The following is a 17,508-nucleotide window of genomic DNA, read 5'->3' on the forward strand; positions in this document are numbered from 1 at the left end:
TGGAACGTCACAACGGTAAGTAAAAGAAGACAGAATTGTCATTTTTGGCTGAGCTATCCCTTTAAATTGATCCTTGTAGTAATCTTGTACTACAATTGTTCAGACTCACCTCTGTGATCATTTTGCCCCGTGTCTTGTTCCTCTCGCGGTGATTGGCTCGTTTCTGTTTCTGCTGAAGCACTCGCTCTCTGGTGGTGCGGTACTCAAGAGCAAATTCACTCAGAATCCTACTGAAGCGGTGGACGCTCACCTCTCGTATCGCGTACGCCGGGTGGCCCAGGAACAGCAGGAATGAGTGAAACCTGTAGATCAGACACACAGCGACATCGCTCTTCAAACATCTTGGTTCACACAGAGCAAAAAGATGCTGATGCTTTTGGTGTATACATCATCAGAACAAAAAAAACAAAAAAACAAATTCAATCCACATTTTTGCAAACTACATCCAAACCACATTCAAATATGTTTAGAAAAAAAAAAAACAGATAAAAAATAAAAATGTCAGTCTGAACTATCAACCAGATTAATTTTTTTTTAATTCTCATTTTCATGTGCACACAGTCTTAATGTGATCAATTATTTGTAAGGCACCTGTTTATGATGCGGCGATGGACAATTTTTAGGATGATAATTCTTTCTGCACAGTCTTTAAGGAAGTCTGACATGCGCTGCTTGAGGGCTGGTTTCATTTCATGTTTGCCGATGATCTTCAGGTGGTCCCAGGATGCTTTGCAGCGGTGTTCCATCTGACATAGGTTATCCTGCAGCTGGTCGAAGTCAACCTGAAGAAGACAAAGACAACCGGTGATCAACAAAGGCATCTTGTGATTGGTCTATTCACTTCAAAAGCTATGCATCACATGGAATTGTGAAGCCGTGATTTCTTCCTTTGTACATGGCACACTGTCATTGTTTGTAACTGGGGTCCAAAACTTCTGAGACGATATTGAATACTGGAATTTAAATCTAATTTAAATCTAGAACTAAACAAAGTTTGCGTTTTTGAAATACTTCAAACAATGAAATGTTATAAAGACGAGATACTATTCTGCACTATTTATAGGTCACTAATCAAATTTGTAACATTTTTGTACAAAAGGTCAGCTGTTCTTGTTTCCACTTAAGTACAAGATGCTCTCTCTCTCTCTCTCTCTCTCTCTAGGTGTTTCATTGCATAGCAGTGAGTGTGCATTCTCATAGCAATCTATGAGATTTAAATATAAAAAAAACACTGGAAGTCGACAAAAATCAGTGGTGTTAGTGCTGTAAAAGTGTTATGATAGTTCTGCTTACTTTAGCCGAGCGAGTTATGGCTCCAATCTCAGAGTAGAGGTCTGAACTCTCTGGAAACCTCTCCACGACGAGGGAGCAGACGTGATGCAGCAGAGACTGCTTGTGAACGGTGTCCTTCACTTCAGGAACTTTCTCTAGATAACTCAGCTCAAAGCCTTTAGCCTGAAAACACAGTTACAGAAATAAAAAAAGACCATGTCAAATGTGCTTAATAAACCCACACATTGAATATGATCGCGTATTGCTTATTTGTTTTTAGCAAACCATATATATGTTTAATGTTTTTCAGCAAAATATTAGAGGCAAAATACAGTGTAATGTATACACTTACTGTGTACATTATGTGACTTTGGGCATTTTGAAAAAATGTACATTGTATACAAATATAGGCAGGAAATTTTCCACAGTTGGTGAGGATGAAAGGATAAAAATGGAACGAAAAGAAAGAAATGTGTAATGTGTGCCGGAAAAGCAGGGACATTTTATGTCAGATCAATTTGAACGTGTATATGTGTGGAGACGAAATGAGCTCTGATGTGGAAAATCACACGCATCTTGAGGTTTTCAGCCACTCTGGATCTTTCCATCATCAAATCGTTTTCTAAAAAAGGCCTCATTCTGACATGAGTTTAGTTGATTAGCATCAGTTACATTATGATAAAAGCGCTTTGAACATGTGCAGAGTCTATGATTCTGACCAATGCTTCATTAACATATGATTAACAGAATCTCAATCCTGTCTGCAAGTCTGTGAGGCACGACAGAGCTGGGAATGGAGAAATCCCCACGGATGTGACATGAATCTCGCTGGCTTTGTTCTGCTGCCCATGCTCCATGGTTTACAGTAACATAAACTTCATGCCAAACTCACCACCTTATCAGGTTTATCTCCATCAGCCTTTTTAATGTTATTAAGATCTAAGCGAGTACGGCAGGCAGACAGAAAGAAAGACAGATGGAGATGGAGAGATTAGTGGTTGAAAGAAGAGCTGCAGAATTCGCCGGCACTTACATTGGTCCCATTGAGAAAGTTGCCAATAGCTAACAGAGTTGAAAGGATGTAGCGCAGGGTCTTATTCTTCTCTAATTGGTCCATGCCCTCCTTCAGGTCCTGTAGTGGCTCTGCTACCTCCTGAGAGAGAAAGAGAGAGAGAGAGAGAGAGAGAGAGAGAGAGAGAGAGAGAGAGAGAGAGAGAGAGAGAGAAAAGACTGGGTTAAAAATAGGAAAGAATTTTGTAGACCGGTGGATTTGGTTCTACATTTAAAATTACTGTCTGAACATAGTACCAACATTTTTCATCATAACAGAAAAACTCCAAAAGTCCTAAAATTGTTCTAACAACAACCACCACTCTAAAATGTATGTTTTCATATTAATTCTAATATATTTATACAGATTTGTAGAAATTAAATAAAAAATGTATGGAACAGCAAGACTTTTTCTTAAGAAATTCCTACTTTTATTTAGCAAGAACACATTAAATTGATTAAAAGTGACAGTAAAGACTGTGTGTGTGTGTGTGCTCTTGTTTTTGTGACATATCAGGACACAACTCTGTATAATGACATGGGTATGACACCGGTATTACAAGGAGAGGGCGACTTATGAGGACAATACCATGTCCCCATATTTCAAAATGCTTATAAATCATACAAAATGAGTTTTTCTGAGAAAGTAAAAATGCACAAAGCCATAGAACATACAGTTTCTACAGTATAACAACCATTACACCTATGGGATGTCCCCACTTTTCACAAAAACACAAACACACATTTCATATTTCAAATACTGTTCTTTTGCTGTTATTCATCAAAGAATCCTAAAAGAATGTAATAGTTTGCAGAGGAATATTAACAAGCACAACTGTTTTCAACATTTCAAATAATAAGAAATGTTTCATGAGCAGCAAATCAGTATATTAGAATGATTTCTGATTGATCAGGTGACCCTGAAACTGATGAAAATTCAGCTTTACCATCAGGAATAAATTGCATTTATATATATATAAAAAAATAATATATGTAAATAATTTCAATTTAAATTGTAACACATTATTATAGTTTTTATTGTATTAAAATAGATATTAATTTTACCATAAATAACCTCAACCAACTTTTTTTTTTTTTTTGTAAATTTCCTTTTACATTTCTTTAATTTCATGTTATCTGACAATTTATTAAATCATTTCACTTTAATTATTACAGAAAAAAATATTCTCATTTACCCTGAGTGTGTTTGGTTCATGGTTTTTGAATTAAGTACATGTCAAGCAAACTGTATATGTATCAGGCTGTATCCAAATTTTACATGAGTTATTTGCACTTTATTGGTTACATTTAGCATAGATTTTTCCCTTCTATCCATTACTCTGTCAGACCAGACCTTCTAACCCAATTTTGGGCCGCAAACCACTAGTTAAAGCCCCTGCTGACATTTTAGAAAAAGGAGAGGTCAAAAACAATTGACCCCAAACCACCATGATGTCATTTAATTTGTATAAGTGGGGTAACATAACATGCGGCCGACCTTCTCTAGAGTGTCATAGTCCATCTTAAAGGCCCAGAGCTGCAAGCGAGCAGACAGTTCACTGATGGAGGACAGAATGAGGAGAAACTGCTCTGCACTGCCTAGCGGAGTATCAGGGTTCACCAGCTGGGCCTCCTGAATCTTCTGCGTCTCCTCCTCCGTAGGAATCATTGTCAGGATTTTCTACGAAAGAGCATGAGACCCAGAAGGGAGTGTTAGTATCATTGTCAAAAACCATTATATATGGGGATTCACCCCTAGAAAGGCATTTGCTCCATCACTCATCTGAGCGCTGATGAATAACAACACCTGGGAAGACAGGGCATTACTCAAAAATGTGGGAAATAATGACTATTTCACTGGTATGGGCATATCCTGCTGTTGCATAATTGAATAATTGAATAAAAAAGGTAATTTCTCCTGACCAGAACAACATTTTTGATAAACTCTTGAGAAGCATAAATTGAGGTTGTCAGTGAAAACATAACTCTCTGCAGAGACATAAAGGGTGGAGAGAAACACTCTAATCCATTTTTCCCATGACGAAAGATAAAAAATTACAGATTTTATGAGAAACTGGGAGCTCCATTATTCACATGTTGATATTGAGATATTTACCTCAGATCTGTATCATAGGCTGTAACAGCCTAATGAAGCATTTGGCTAATCTTTAATCTTTGAGATGGATCATATGACTGCTGGCAAAATTTTTTTTAGTTTTGCAGGAAATCCACATAATATGTCGAGTCGCTGGCCAAACCAACCTGCTAAACCTTAGTTTTAAGGGTAAAATCTATTGGTTTTGCGAAAATCCAAAGTAAATGTACATGCTTTCGGGGCAAAGAGGTTGAATTGTTTTAGACACAAGCTTTGACTTGATACTTTCGTTTTGCCAACTTCACTACAGTCAGTATTTCTCTGTCTTGTTGAACACAGTTGTAGAGAGCCATGTATTTTGGTAAAAATATGCTTTCATGTAGCAGTCTGGGAATGATCATAAATGCCTGAATGACTGATGTAACGAGAGAAAGAGAAAGAGAAAGAGAGAGTGAAAGCGAACTGTAGAGGGGTTCAAGCAATTTGTGACTCACGTGGACTCAAAACAAGGTCGGTATTAAGTACAGATGTGTTTTCTTCATGGTAACCTGTCTGGCATTCTCATGATTAAAGTGTAACCAAGCATTGTACTAGTTTTATGACTGAAATGTATGTATTGAGTTTTATTGTAGCTTTTCTTAATAATTTCATTATGTCGAATTTGCTTCATTACTTGCGGATGATTTGGCATAATTTGCAAAACGGAATGTAATTTTAAACTGGTGCAGCATTACCTCTATGCCCTCTTTGCTCAAGGCATACTCATCAAAGTTGAGGATGGCTGTTTTGATGGTACGAGGAGGTGGCAGAACCGTCAGGCCAATGTTGATGGCGTTACTTCTTTTGGAATCCAGAACGATGATCTCCTGACGCTTCCCATCTGCTGCTGTTTTCTTAAATCAGATATATAAACAGATCGTCAGAGTTATTCATAATGACTGTACTTTGAGGGGTCAAGATGTCACGATCTGCTGGTTAGCATCAGCACACTAAAAAAAAAAAAAAACCCTGTTACTATGACTATGGGTTTTTCGGCCCTGTGGATTTTTAAAACATGTTTATATACTCTCACTAGTTTAATCTGTATTCTAAAAAGGTCAAACAGTTCACACACACACACACACAAACCACAGGAAAATCTTGAAAGTTTAGTTTTTATACCAGATCTCAAATTCATATGTTTTGAAGTATAACATTTTATGGTGAAAATGCGCCAGATTCCTAATTTCATGTCTAACATTTTATGCATCAAATAATTTTATCTCACAATTAAATAATACCATCACACCTGTTCCACAAGTAGACAAAACTGTTTATAAATACCATTTAATAAAAGTTCTTGTTCTCTTGTTGACAAAATCTTACAAACAATATTGCTGTTGTGTCACGGAATGTAATTTTTTAGGCAAGAATATAGTTCTTAAACTTCAAATATGGGGTTTATTAATAAAGATAATGTCTATTTGAAAATTGGCTTCAACATTTTCAAAAAGGATGCATTAAATGGATCAAAGGTGACAAAGACTTTTACAGTGTTCCAAAAAAATAAATAAAATAAAATAAAATGTTTCAAATATATCTTTTTTATTCAAAGAATCATGAAAAAGACACATCACCATGCACATCTATTTTCCCACACCTAAAATAAAATAAGGATCCTTCAGCCTGTTCTTACTCTCACACCGACCACTGAACTGCGCAGGAAAGCCATTTCTTTAATCTGGATAATTACCCTAAAAATGGCTTCCTGAGATATGAACACAAAGCTGGCATATGTTTAATCTTTACTCTGCTGAAAAGGCACGCAAGCACCTGAGGGCTATTTTAGGACTTTGATGGAGAATATTTCTGGAGGAGCAGAGCCATGATGGTACTCTGTCTGCTGCCAAGCAGAGGAAGAGGAGGGGTTCTGAGGGAAAAGGGAGGGAGAATGGGTTGAAAATGAAAAACAGCTGGAAAAGGTTGCTCGGAGTAGAGAGGAGAGGAAACCCCATGCAGGCCACATTTTTGAGACACCATCTTAATAGTGAACAAGCCAAACAATATGATAAATCAATTAAATCTCAATTCATCATCAACTATTAATACCTGTGATGTGGTGAATATCAGTGTTCATTATATCAAAATTTATCTCTGTACATGAAAAATAATTTATATGAAAGAATAAAATGAATTCTGGTATACAACCTGGAGTGTAGTTAATGTTTCAGAGTATAGCACACATAAAAACGTTGAGATCCTCGTAACAGGTATTGATTAGGTTAGAATGTTTCAGCCAAGCTCTGACTTGTGACATGACTTTGTTTTGAGTGACAGAAGGATTTATGGAACCCAGAAAGCACCTTGATAAAGCTTTTAGGTTATAAAAGGAATCCATCATAGCCAATCAACCAACCTGTCTGACTGACATTCAGCAGCTCTTTTTTAAACATGTGTGATCATGTCATAAGAAAGAGCTGTGCTAGGCCACACATGGACAATGGAAGATGTCAGAATTCATACCGTGTGATACAGAAGAAAGGCCCAGAAAAGATTAAAGTAACTTCCTAGCAGCTATAGTTTGTCACATGTGCTGATAAAAGCCAGGTAAAACTAAAGTAGAGCAATACAAATATATCTTTTTTTTATCGTAGTGAAAATGTTGTACAGTAGAAAAAAAAGTTTAGGTCAATTAGTATGATTAATTTAAAATATTAAACAGCAAGAATTTATCAAACAATATCAAATTTGGTGGTGAGGGACCAACTAATAGGCTATTGAGCATGTTCAACTTCATGTTGTGATTTGATCATATTTTGTTGTAAAGTCACCATTAGTGTGATTAGTCTTTTGTGAAGTTTCTTCCATGGTAAGTATATAAAGCTTGCTTTGGTGCACAAAAGTAACTTTATAACCTTTTCAGTTTTCTCAATGAACTGATAAACAAGTTATATAAACTGAGTTAATTCTACATACTTAATCTATAAGTGCTCAGGTTAACTGAAAATGCAGGATTATTGAGTTACTGAAACATTTTATTTTTAAGTTCATAAAACTTGTAATATTATGCTTGATGTAAGCACAAATCAACTTTCATAGTTAAGTTGATACAATATATTTCCACTAAATAGTGATTCCAAGTTTTTCCACACCAAAAATAATTTAACAGTACCTTTGTAACTGGCAGCTCCTTGGACTTTGTCTCAAACAGGTTTTCCAACTTGGATGTGTCCAGTTTGACCGGTTCAAGTTTAGACCACAGTGATTCCCTGCATCTCTTGTGGTTGCTGTACTGCCAGTCTATAGGTCTGACCTCATTCCAAAACAACCGGATGGTCTTCTTCTTCTTCTGGAAGAGCGGGGATTCTCCTCGACTAAGTTGAGGAGATACGAGATGTGGTGAAGGTACTGAAGCCAAAAAAGGTGGTGGAGGGGGCATCATCATGCAAGGGATAGGGGGAGGTGGAGGGCATCCAAATAAAGGTGGCGGGGGCGGAAGGCTAGGAAAGAAGGGTGATGGTGGAGGAGGTGGTGTGAGGTCACTTGACCCGATCACGTTACTGACATCCAAAATGTCCACATCATCCTCCTCTCCCAAGTCTGTAAAGTCCAGCTCTTTGATGCGTAGCTCCCGTGGTGTGGCCATTAGCTGGTCCCATATGTGGTCTGACTCCTTTTTAGGGGGTGTTGGTGTAGGAGCCGGCAGAGGTTTTTCCGGTGATTGCTGCTTTTCCTTCCCAGAATGCTTCACCTCATGAGGCAATACCAGTCCTTTAACCAAATCTCCAAATTTCTCGGCCACAGCCAGTACGCTACCTTGGTTATCTAGATGATTCACTTCTAATATCGTCATGTTGTCCTCGCAAGCTTGCCGACGTGCCTCCAGAGTGCAGATGCGACTAGCGAGGCTGGTCACAGAGGAACCCTGCACTGTACACCCTTTCTCATTCTCATTCTCCTTTTCTTTCTCATCTTCCTCTCCATTTTTGTTTTGAGCATAAAGCCTGTCCAGCATGAAGCGTTTGCTGTTAAGAACTTTGTTGCACTGACCGTTCACATCCACTGTATTCATACAGTCTCCCCACTGGCCTAAGAGAACAAATTCAGAAACTTTCGACAATATGGATTTGCATACATATGTGCATCTTCAAAAAACATGTCTATTTCTAATGTAGTAACTTGGCACTGATAAACAGATATGCTGAAACTGAAATTCCTTTTCACCACTAAAAAAATCTAATCTAATCTAACAGATCACAATGAAAATGTGCAGCAACAGTCCAAAACTTTTTGTCACACCTGCCAGGGGTGGGTAAACTGGGAAAATAAACTCAAACTAGAAAAAAAATATATTTATATTTCTGACCATGAAACTGTTTTTATAATATTGTCAGATATATATAATTTGATGCTTGGCAAACCAATATGAGTGAAAACGCCAGCTGGCTGGTAAATTTATTTTGAACTGCAACATAATACATCATTTAAATCAAATTCTAATAACTCTGTCTGTCTAATTCTTGCAGATGCAAGTGATGTGCATGATTCAAATAAAAGACATTTACTAAATAAATCATCTGCGACTATTCTAACTTTTACAACATTGTTTTAACCATCAGAGATTTATCTAGGATGATTTTCCCACAAAACTCTATTTTCCACATATGTGAAATAATCCTCACAAAATATCAAGGCACTAAATAAAAAACATGAGGAACAAAGTCACTGTTGGTCTGCATTTTGTGCAGGTGCCATTTTAGATGTAGACATCAACTAACTGATTAATATGCAACTACTTGTTAACTACCTCTCATTAGAGTATTAGAAGACTGTTAGGTTAGGGTTAGTAGAAAAGGTCATTAGAATGTCTTTTGGGGGACCAAATACTACTATTAGTACTAACACTAATAATAATATAAAATAAAGTTTCATGGTTGATAAGAAATGCTTGACAGGAAATAAATGTTTACAATGGATCTTGTCGTACATGTCAGACCCTCTGTGTTGCACTCATTCACAGAATTTGACTTGTGTATGTGTTGTTCTTACCTGAGTCATTGTCACTGACATGTTTCTCCTCTCGTTCTTCTCTCTCCAGAGTGCTGCTGGCTGAGGAGATGCTGGAGGCAGAGCAGTTATCTTTCTCATTTAGCTCCTCATTCTGCCTTTCCTTCTCACTCAGGAGGACACTCTCCTCTACATCCCTCTCTAACATTTGCTTTCTCACACACTCCTCTGTACCTGTACCATTAGTATCTTCCTCAAAGTTTCCTTCTGGTTTTTCTTTCTTTTCATCTTCCATTCCACTCAACACCATTTCCTCACACTCTTCTGCTTCATCATCCTCAGCTTTCTCCTCTTTTTCAGGTCTCTCTAGCTCAAAGTTTGCTGGAGACAGAGAGAGTGTGATGTCTGACGTTTCCACCGGTCTCTGCTCCTCCTCTGGTTTGGAAGGCGAGACCAGCACAGGCACTGAGGCAGAGGGAGGCTCTGACGAAGGCCACACAACTGCTGCCTGCTCTGTGCGGCTTGTCTCAGACTCAGTTCCTGAGGAGGAAAAAAAAAATTTGGCTTGGTACCCATTCCAGATAGGAAGCCCAAATTCCATGGAACTAATTTTGAAACAAGGCCATTTTAAAGTAGACTTGTGACAATGAATCTCCTATCAAATAAAAATGATAAACGCTTATGATACCAAAAACCTTACAAGTTATACTAACCATGTCCAGATATAAAGGCCACCTGAAATTGTAGTTTTCGGTTCTGTGTTGATATATATCCTATTGAAAACAGGACGTTTGTGTGGGGCATATAGGAGGTTCATTCGCATGTTTAAATTGCCAATAGGTGTTAGTTATGTCAAAACCATGAGCTTACATAATTGTGAAATGCTATTACTGGGAGTAGCATTCTTGTTATAGAGAGCATCTGATTGGATAAAAATCAGTGAAGTGCAGGATGAGTCATATATATATATATATATATATATATATATATATATATATATATATATATATATATATATATATATATATATATATATATATATATATATATGTGCAATTTCACACAAGCAAAATGAATCAACGAATGTGTGATTTTTTTTGAATGTGTGAATTTGCCTGTCACAAAAAACAAAACAATTGGGAACACTTACGATTAGGTAAGACATATTGACTACTTTTTCTCTCAATAAAGTTCCAATTTGCTAATTATTAATTGTAAGTAAGGTAGATTTTGTAGGATTTTTGATAGGCTAGGGTTCAAATCCAAAGTCAATAATGACATTTAGACACAACTCTATTAATAATTTATCAAGAAAACAAAGCAGAATCAACTACTGTGCATCTCTGAGCATCTCACAGTGGCTTACATTTATTTACAGGTGTGAGTCTCGAAATGTCCCATTCACACAGAGTCTCAAATACTGTCTGTATGAACGTGCAACAGGAGTCAAGCCAGTATTCCTTACCAGTAACCACGGTGACAGTTACCAAAGTTATATCCAAGATGGCGCTGAGTCTTCACTTTTTTTATACTACATGTGTCAAACTCAGCCACAAGTTTATCGGTCCCAAGTAAACAGTTTTAAAGATTATTTAGATATTTTTACTGAAAAACAAGATAAAAAAAAATCTGATTCAGGAAGTGATGCAGTTCAGAAACTTTGCATGCATACAATGCATGCACCCCTCATCCCTCACGTGCAGTCTGCACATTCACATCCCCCTCTCTCAGTGTCTGTTTTACGGTAACCCACATAAAATTACCACATCTACTCCTCCACGTTCAGAAATGCAAATAAATACAGGAAATGTGAACCTGCAGGAGCATGGGGAATAACAAAACCAAATTCCACACAACCTTATCATCAAATGCTTCCTTGAATACAAAGGCAAATTACAAAAAGTGAATGACTGAGAACTGTTAACAGTAGCACAAATTATATGGATATATTATATAAATAGTATATAGCATACAATATATTACACTTTAATTATGTAAATACAGTGGATATAGAAAATAATCAGCCCCTTTTAAAACCGCTTTGCAGCCTGAAATGAAGATGGACAGTTTTTGTTTTATCCAGCTGTATTTACTCTGTGCAACTTACAAAATCAAAGTGAAAGATACATGTCAGAAAATAAATAAACAAACAGATTGAGTGAGTTGGAAAAAGGATCACCCCCTTGTGTCATTATTTTGTTGAACCCCATTTTGCTTTAATTACAGCCCTTAGTCTGTTGGGATTTGGGGTTACTAACTTTCCAAATCTAGACTTTGCAATATTTGCCAACTCTTCTTTGCAGAACTGCTCAGTTTAAGTTAAATTTGATGGTGACAATTTGTGCACTGCAGCTTTCAAGTCATTCCACATATTTCCAATGGGGTTTAAGTCTGGGCTCTGATTGGGCTATTCAAGGACATTCACATTTTTCTCCTTCAACCACTGTGTGCTCAGTTTTGCTGCGTGCTGCATGTTATTGGTCAAACTACTTTGGATGTTTTAGGCAATATAGAAATCCTGGCAAGGACGCATCCTGGGAAAACGGCTCAAATGGTCACCATAAGGAACAGTATTATTTGGATAGTATTGAATTTTGGATAGTTACTTGAATTACCATACACATCATCTGGTGTTGAGGTCAAATAATTACATTCTAATCAAAATGACCACAGCTAGTCACAGTTGAAAGTCAAATTGCTTTCAGTGCCATTGAGAAGGTGATCAGCTACATTTGATTGAGTTACAAGTCATTTTTCCCCCCTGATATGTTGGTGTTATATCTTTCACTTGGCTGTTATAAGTTGCACTAAATAATAATTATTATATTTTTTTTTTACATTTTTTTTATTTTATTTTGTGTTTTGCAAAGTTTGCTGCTTCAATATTTGTATATATATATTATGGTAAACTGAAAAACAATGATACACATTAGGGCTGGGATAAACTATTATTTTGTAAACGATTAATCTAGCGATTATTTTTTCGATGCATCGATTAATCTAACGATTAATTTTTTCAGACCGATTCAATTTCAATTATCTCCCCATTAATTGACTACTAACAATTTATATATGTTGATTTACATATCTGAATGAAAAAAAAACATGAATTCTTTAACATTGCAATATATGTTTATTGCTCTTAAAATTACAAAATAAAAGACTGACTAAGAATGCATTTCTTTGCACTTGTATAGAGATAGCATTCAATAAAACCTTGAAGTCTTGAAAACACATAGCTTACTGAAACAAGCTTACTGAACACATAGGACTTAGCTTACTGAAAAAAAAGTTCTTCTTTCAGATGAAAATAACAACAACTTGATGTCTAGCATTCAATAAAAAAGGTCAACCAAAATACTTGTTTAGAGCAATTGAAAGAATACAGTAACCAATGTAAACTTGAGGGCTTTAAGCTAATACAGAGAGTGCTTTTCCAAATAAATAAATAAATAAAAATTAACAGTGGGAGCCAGCAGCCTGTCATGGAGAAAAAAAAAATCTCCGAATGCTCCATGTGAAACTTTGCCATTCCGCCCTTTTTCTATCATGTCTAATGATTTTGGTTAATATGCACGAGGGAGAGAGAGACAGAGAGAGAGAGCAAGACAGCGCTCGTGTAGTTTGAAGACTGTGAGTGCGCAAGCGAGCGTGAAACTTTGGTGTTTCACCCTTTTTCGATCGTGTTTAATGATTTTGATAAATATGCACAAGGGAGAGAGAGAGCAAGAAGCGCTCATGTTGTTTGAAGACTGTGAACTGTGAGTGTGAGCGTGCAGCCGGGGCTCTCTCTCGTACGCTCCCTGTCAGGCGCACTGCAGTCATTCTATTCTACATCACTCACCAATCAAATAAGGCTTTGACAGCCGGCAAAAAAAAAAGATGGTTATATAACGTTGGACAGAATGTTGATCCGGCCATCGCGTATGTTCAGCACACATAAGGTAAAAGTTTTGCAAACGTTTTTTAGAGAAATAAAAACAGGTCGGTTTCAGGATGCTTCACTGTTGGTACAACAAGGGACTCATGGTAGCGTTAAACTTTTCTTCTCTGAACAATAAATTTTTCAGATGTCCTAAAGAGTCGGAAAGGAGTTTCATCAGAGGAAATGATTTTGCACCAGTCTTCTACTGTCCAATCTTTGTATTTCCTGCAGAATTTCAGTCTGTCCTTGATGTTTTTCTTGGTGATAAGTGGCTTCTTTGCTGCCCTTATTGACACCAAGCTGTTGTCCAAAAGTCTTGGCCTCACTGTACATGTGGATTCTCTCACACCAACGTGCTGTCATTCCTGAGCAAGCTCTGCACTACTGGTGACACGTTTCCTTAGCTGACTCCTCAGGGGGAGACGGTTCTGGCACTTGATGGACACTCTGGGACTTCCTGAAGAGTTCTTCACTGCTGTCAAACCTCACTCCTTGAAGTTCTTGGTGATCTGGTAAATGTTTTACTCAGGTGCAATATTCTTTGTAGCAATTTTTCTTGCATGTGAGGCCATTTTGACGCAAAGTGATGATGGCTGGACGTTTCTTTAGAGGTAACCATTGCTAACAAGAACACAATGATTGGAAGCACTTCTTTCCTCCTTTTATAGCAAGGAGTCTGCTCTTACAATCCAATTAGTATGATAGTGATTAACCTGACTAGTACTCATTCACACTTCAACATGTGCTGCTGATATGATTAGTCAATTAATGTTAGCAGTTCATTTTGTGTCACAACAAAAATAAAGACTTTTTTCCAAAATGTGTGTCCTCTATGTCTGTCCATATCACTGTAGCGCCATTTTGGAGAATATGAGTTGGAAACAGGCAGTGTACACTCTTTTTTAACGAGGCTGACACTCCCTCTGAGTTAAAATAAACCAATATCCTTTATTTTAACTCAGAGGGAGTGTCAGCCATGTTTAAAAAGTTAACAGCTTAAGTAATTTGTGGATAAATGTTTATTAGAGACGTGAACCGTTTCAAACGATTCAGTTCGATTTGGTGAACTGGTTCAAGAAGAACCGGTTAAATAAAATGATTAATTCACGAACCGGACATCACTACACTGCAGTGTTGTGAACGCGCTGTGAACAAATTGAAAACAATGCTGAATAAAGTCTTAGTTTTTGTTATTTTTGGACCAAAATGTATTTTCGATGCTTCAACAAATTCTAACTGACCCTCTGATGTCATATGGACTACTTTGATGATGTTTTTATTACCTTTCTGGACATGGACAGTGCACTGTACATACATTTTCAATGGATGGACAAAAATCTCTCGGACTAAATCTAAAATATCTTAAACTGTGTTCTGAAGATGAACGAAGGTCTTACAGGTTTGGAACGACATGAATTAAGCAAATTGCAGATTCTTATTAAACCATGTTCGTGGTAGTGTTAAGGCTACCATGAGACCAATATTATCTAGATTAGTAGCAGATCAAAAGGAATCTTCCGGTGATGCTGCTTTAAAACGTTTTTGCAGACTAGTCAGTGTGATTTGCATACAGACTCATTTGTTGAAAAGTCTCAGAATGTGAAGGAACTTAAGGAACTTTTTTTATTTGAATAACTGCAGGTTAAAGGAAAAACTAATTGTAAGTGACAGTTGAAAAATTTAGAACTAGAGTTAGGGAAAACTGGAGATGGAGCACTCCTGTGTTTAAAAAAGTAGGTTCTTACAATTTATTATCAGAGCTCTGACCAAGCAACTGCCAAGTGAGTATGATTTAAACTATTTTAATGAAGTAGAGTTGACAAACTCATCTCAAAACAAAATTTGTGTATTGGGACATTTGGACATTTTGGGACATCTGTTGGAGTTTTCCATTATACTTGGTGAGTATTCAATTCATTAAAAAATGTTTACATTTAATGTTTTATGGGTGGAGCATGATTCGTATGAAATAAAAAAAGTCATATACAGTAGTGTTGGGCAATATAGTCATTTTTCAAATCGTCATATCATCAGGCTTTCTTATGTTGGTCCCTAAAGAGGGTTGTAACATAAATTGGGGGCTCGTCCGGGATATGAATCACCTTTTGTTTAAAGAGCTACTTTTTTGTTCTTTTGTTACTTAACACTTTTGTGTGGACTGCTATAGTTGTTTTGTAGAATGCTTTGTAATATTTATAATATTTATGCAATGCTACTTTTGTGTTTTGTAGTTTGCTTTAAGAGATTGAGGCAATTCTACTTGTGTAATGTAGCTTGCTTTGTAAGTTGATGCATTGCTACTTCTTGTTTGTAGTATGCTTTTGTATTTGAGGCATGGCTACTTTGGGCATGTCCTTTGGCTGTATTTAGAAGTTTGAAAGGTGGGTTTTTACAAATTATGAAAACTAATTTTGAGTAGCCATGGGAGGGAGGTGTTTCATGGGGTAAAGTTCTTGTTTTTGCTTATCTGTATTTTACAGTAGGTTCTTACAATTTATTATCAGAGCTCTGACCAAGCAACTGCCAAGTGAGTATGATTTAAACTATTTTAATGAAGTAGAGTTGACAAACTCATCTCAAAACAAAATTTTTGTATTGGGACATTTGGACATTTTGGGACATCTGTTGGAGTTTTCCATTATACTTGATGAGTATTCATTTCATAATTTGTTTTTCACATGTAATGTTTTGTGTTTTGTTTTGTGGGTGGGGCATGATTCGTATGAAATAAAAAAGTCATAAACACTAGTGTTGGTATATATAGGCATTTTTCAAATTATCATTACGTGAGCCCGTGAGATCGACTATACACAATATTATCGTGCCTGGGTGGAGCAAGAGAGAGACTCTTTGTTCTTGTCATAGCATAACTATTTGTTGTTTTAAACCACGCAGGTGCGCGAGAGAGAGCCTATGGATAGACCAATAATCAAAAATATATACTTTAAAACATACTGATAAACTAACGTTAAATATAAAAATAATGTATTTAAAACAGCTAGTTCATATATAGTCAGACGCAACTGTCATATCGTGCGTCCTGTGACAAATCTGCCACATCTGCGCACGGAAGTTATCAGTCAATGGTGAAAATCAATAGTAGATTTAATTTAAAGTCCAGCAGTTAAACACTAATATTGGACATAAATGAACACGTTAAATATAAAGTATTTAAAACGGGTAAGTTGATATATTTGGAGTAAAGTTTAATTGAACTGCTGCATCAGCCATACAGCGTTCCGGACCGCGCGCCCCATGAGACCGACGCATCGCCACAGAAAAATGAATGAGATGCATTCTAACATAACTGTGGCATTAAACTCAGTTAGTGAGGGCTTGTTTAAAATATTGCACATATATAGGCCATTCAGATTACTTGTTAAAGTGCAACAAAATACCTTATATCTTCAGAAAATGTATGTCTGTTTGTGATGAAGACTTTGTAACGGCCGAAACTATGTATTTTGCATGCATCACATTATAGTGTGGAGTGCATGAAAATAATAACAAGGCGGCAGAGCGAACTTATCATCCATAGTGGTTCTCACTTAGTCCTTTACGTCATCACCACAAAGTTAAGTGTTCAGTCTTTAAGAGAAGAACTACGTGAGATCCACTATGGATGATAAGTTCGCTCTGCCGCCTTGTTATTATTTTGTCTTTACTTTATTCGTAACGCCAAAAAAAAGAGTTAATCTCTCATTTCTCATCTAATTTTCATTTTTGTGTGAACTAACCCTTTAAGTGCTGGTGCTATAAAGAGCGCACGATGGAGAACATCCCATAAAAGTTCTTTAATGATAAATCCACAAGAAAAAAACAAACAAATTAGAAATCCTAGGAGCAGGCATAGCACAACACAAATGTAAAGCAAATAACCAGCCTTGGACTGAACTAAACAGGTAGTATATATATATACACATTTATTCATTTTAGCAGACGCTTTTATATATATGTACGTTCACCTAAAGGTTTATTAGGAACACCATACTAATACTGTGTTTGACCCCCTTTCGCCTTCAGAACTGCCTTAATTCTATGTGGCATTAATTCAACAAGGTGCTGAAAGCATTCTTTAGAAATGTTGGCCCATATTGATAGGATAGCATCTTGCAGTTGATGGAGATTTGTGGGATGCACATCCAGGGCACAAAGCATCCCAACACATCCCAAAGATGCT

At 36.7% G+C, this 17,508-nt stretch overlaps 1 protein-coding gene across 3 annotated transcripts in view; it reads right to left on the minus strand.

Annotated features, from left to right (window-relative positions):
* LOC128030811 (FH1/FH2 domain-containing protein 3-like) overlaps nt 1–17,508 on the minus strand; it is a 184,722-nt gene that overhangs the window by 5,857 nt on the left and 161,357 nt on the right. For all 3 annotated transcript variants that reach the window (XM_052618824.1, XM_052618823.1, XM_052618822.1), the window contains exons 15-22: nt 9,446–9,943; nt 7,569–8,485; nt 5,152–5,310; nt 3,821–4,003; nt 2,306–2,425; nt 1,294–1,455; nt 592–782; nt 110–302 (exon numbers count right to left, since the gene is read on the minus strand). In XM_052618824.1, the coding sequence (XP_052474784.1) occupies nt 110–302; nt 592–782; nt 1,294–1,455; nt 2,306–2,425; nt 3,821–4,003; nt 5,152–5,310; nt 7,569–8,485; nt 9,446–9,943 (2,423 nt within the window). The remainder of the gene's footprint in view (nt 1–109; nt 303–591; nt 783–1,293; nt 1,456–2,305; nt 2,426–3,820; nt 4,004–5,151; nt 5,311–7,568; nt 8,486–9,445; nt 9,944–17,508) is intronic.

The sequence above is a fragment of the Carassius gibelio genome, chromosome A16 (genome assembly GCF_023724105.1).
Source record: "Carassius gibelio isolate Cgi1373 ecotype wild population from Czech Republic chromosome A16, carGib1.2-hapl.c, whole genome shotgun sequence".
Classification (NCBI taxonomy): domain Eukaryota; kingdom Metazoa; phylum Chordata; class Actinopteri; order Cypriniformes; family Cyprinidae; genus Carassius; species Carassius gibelio.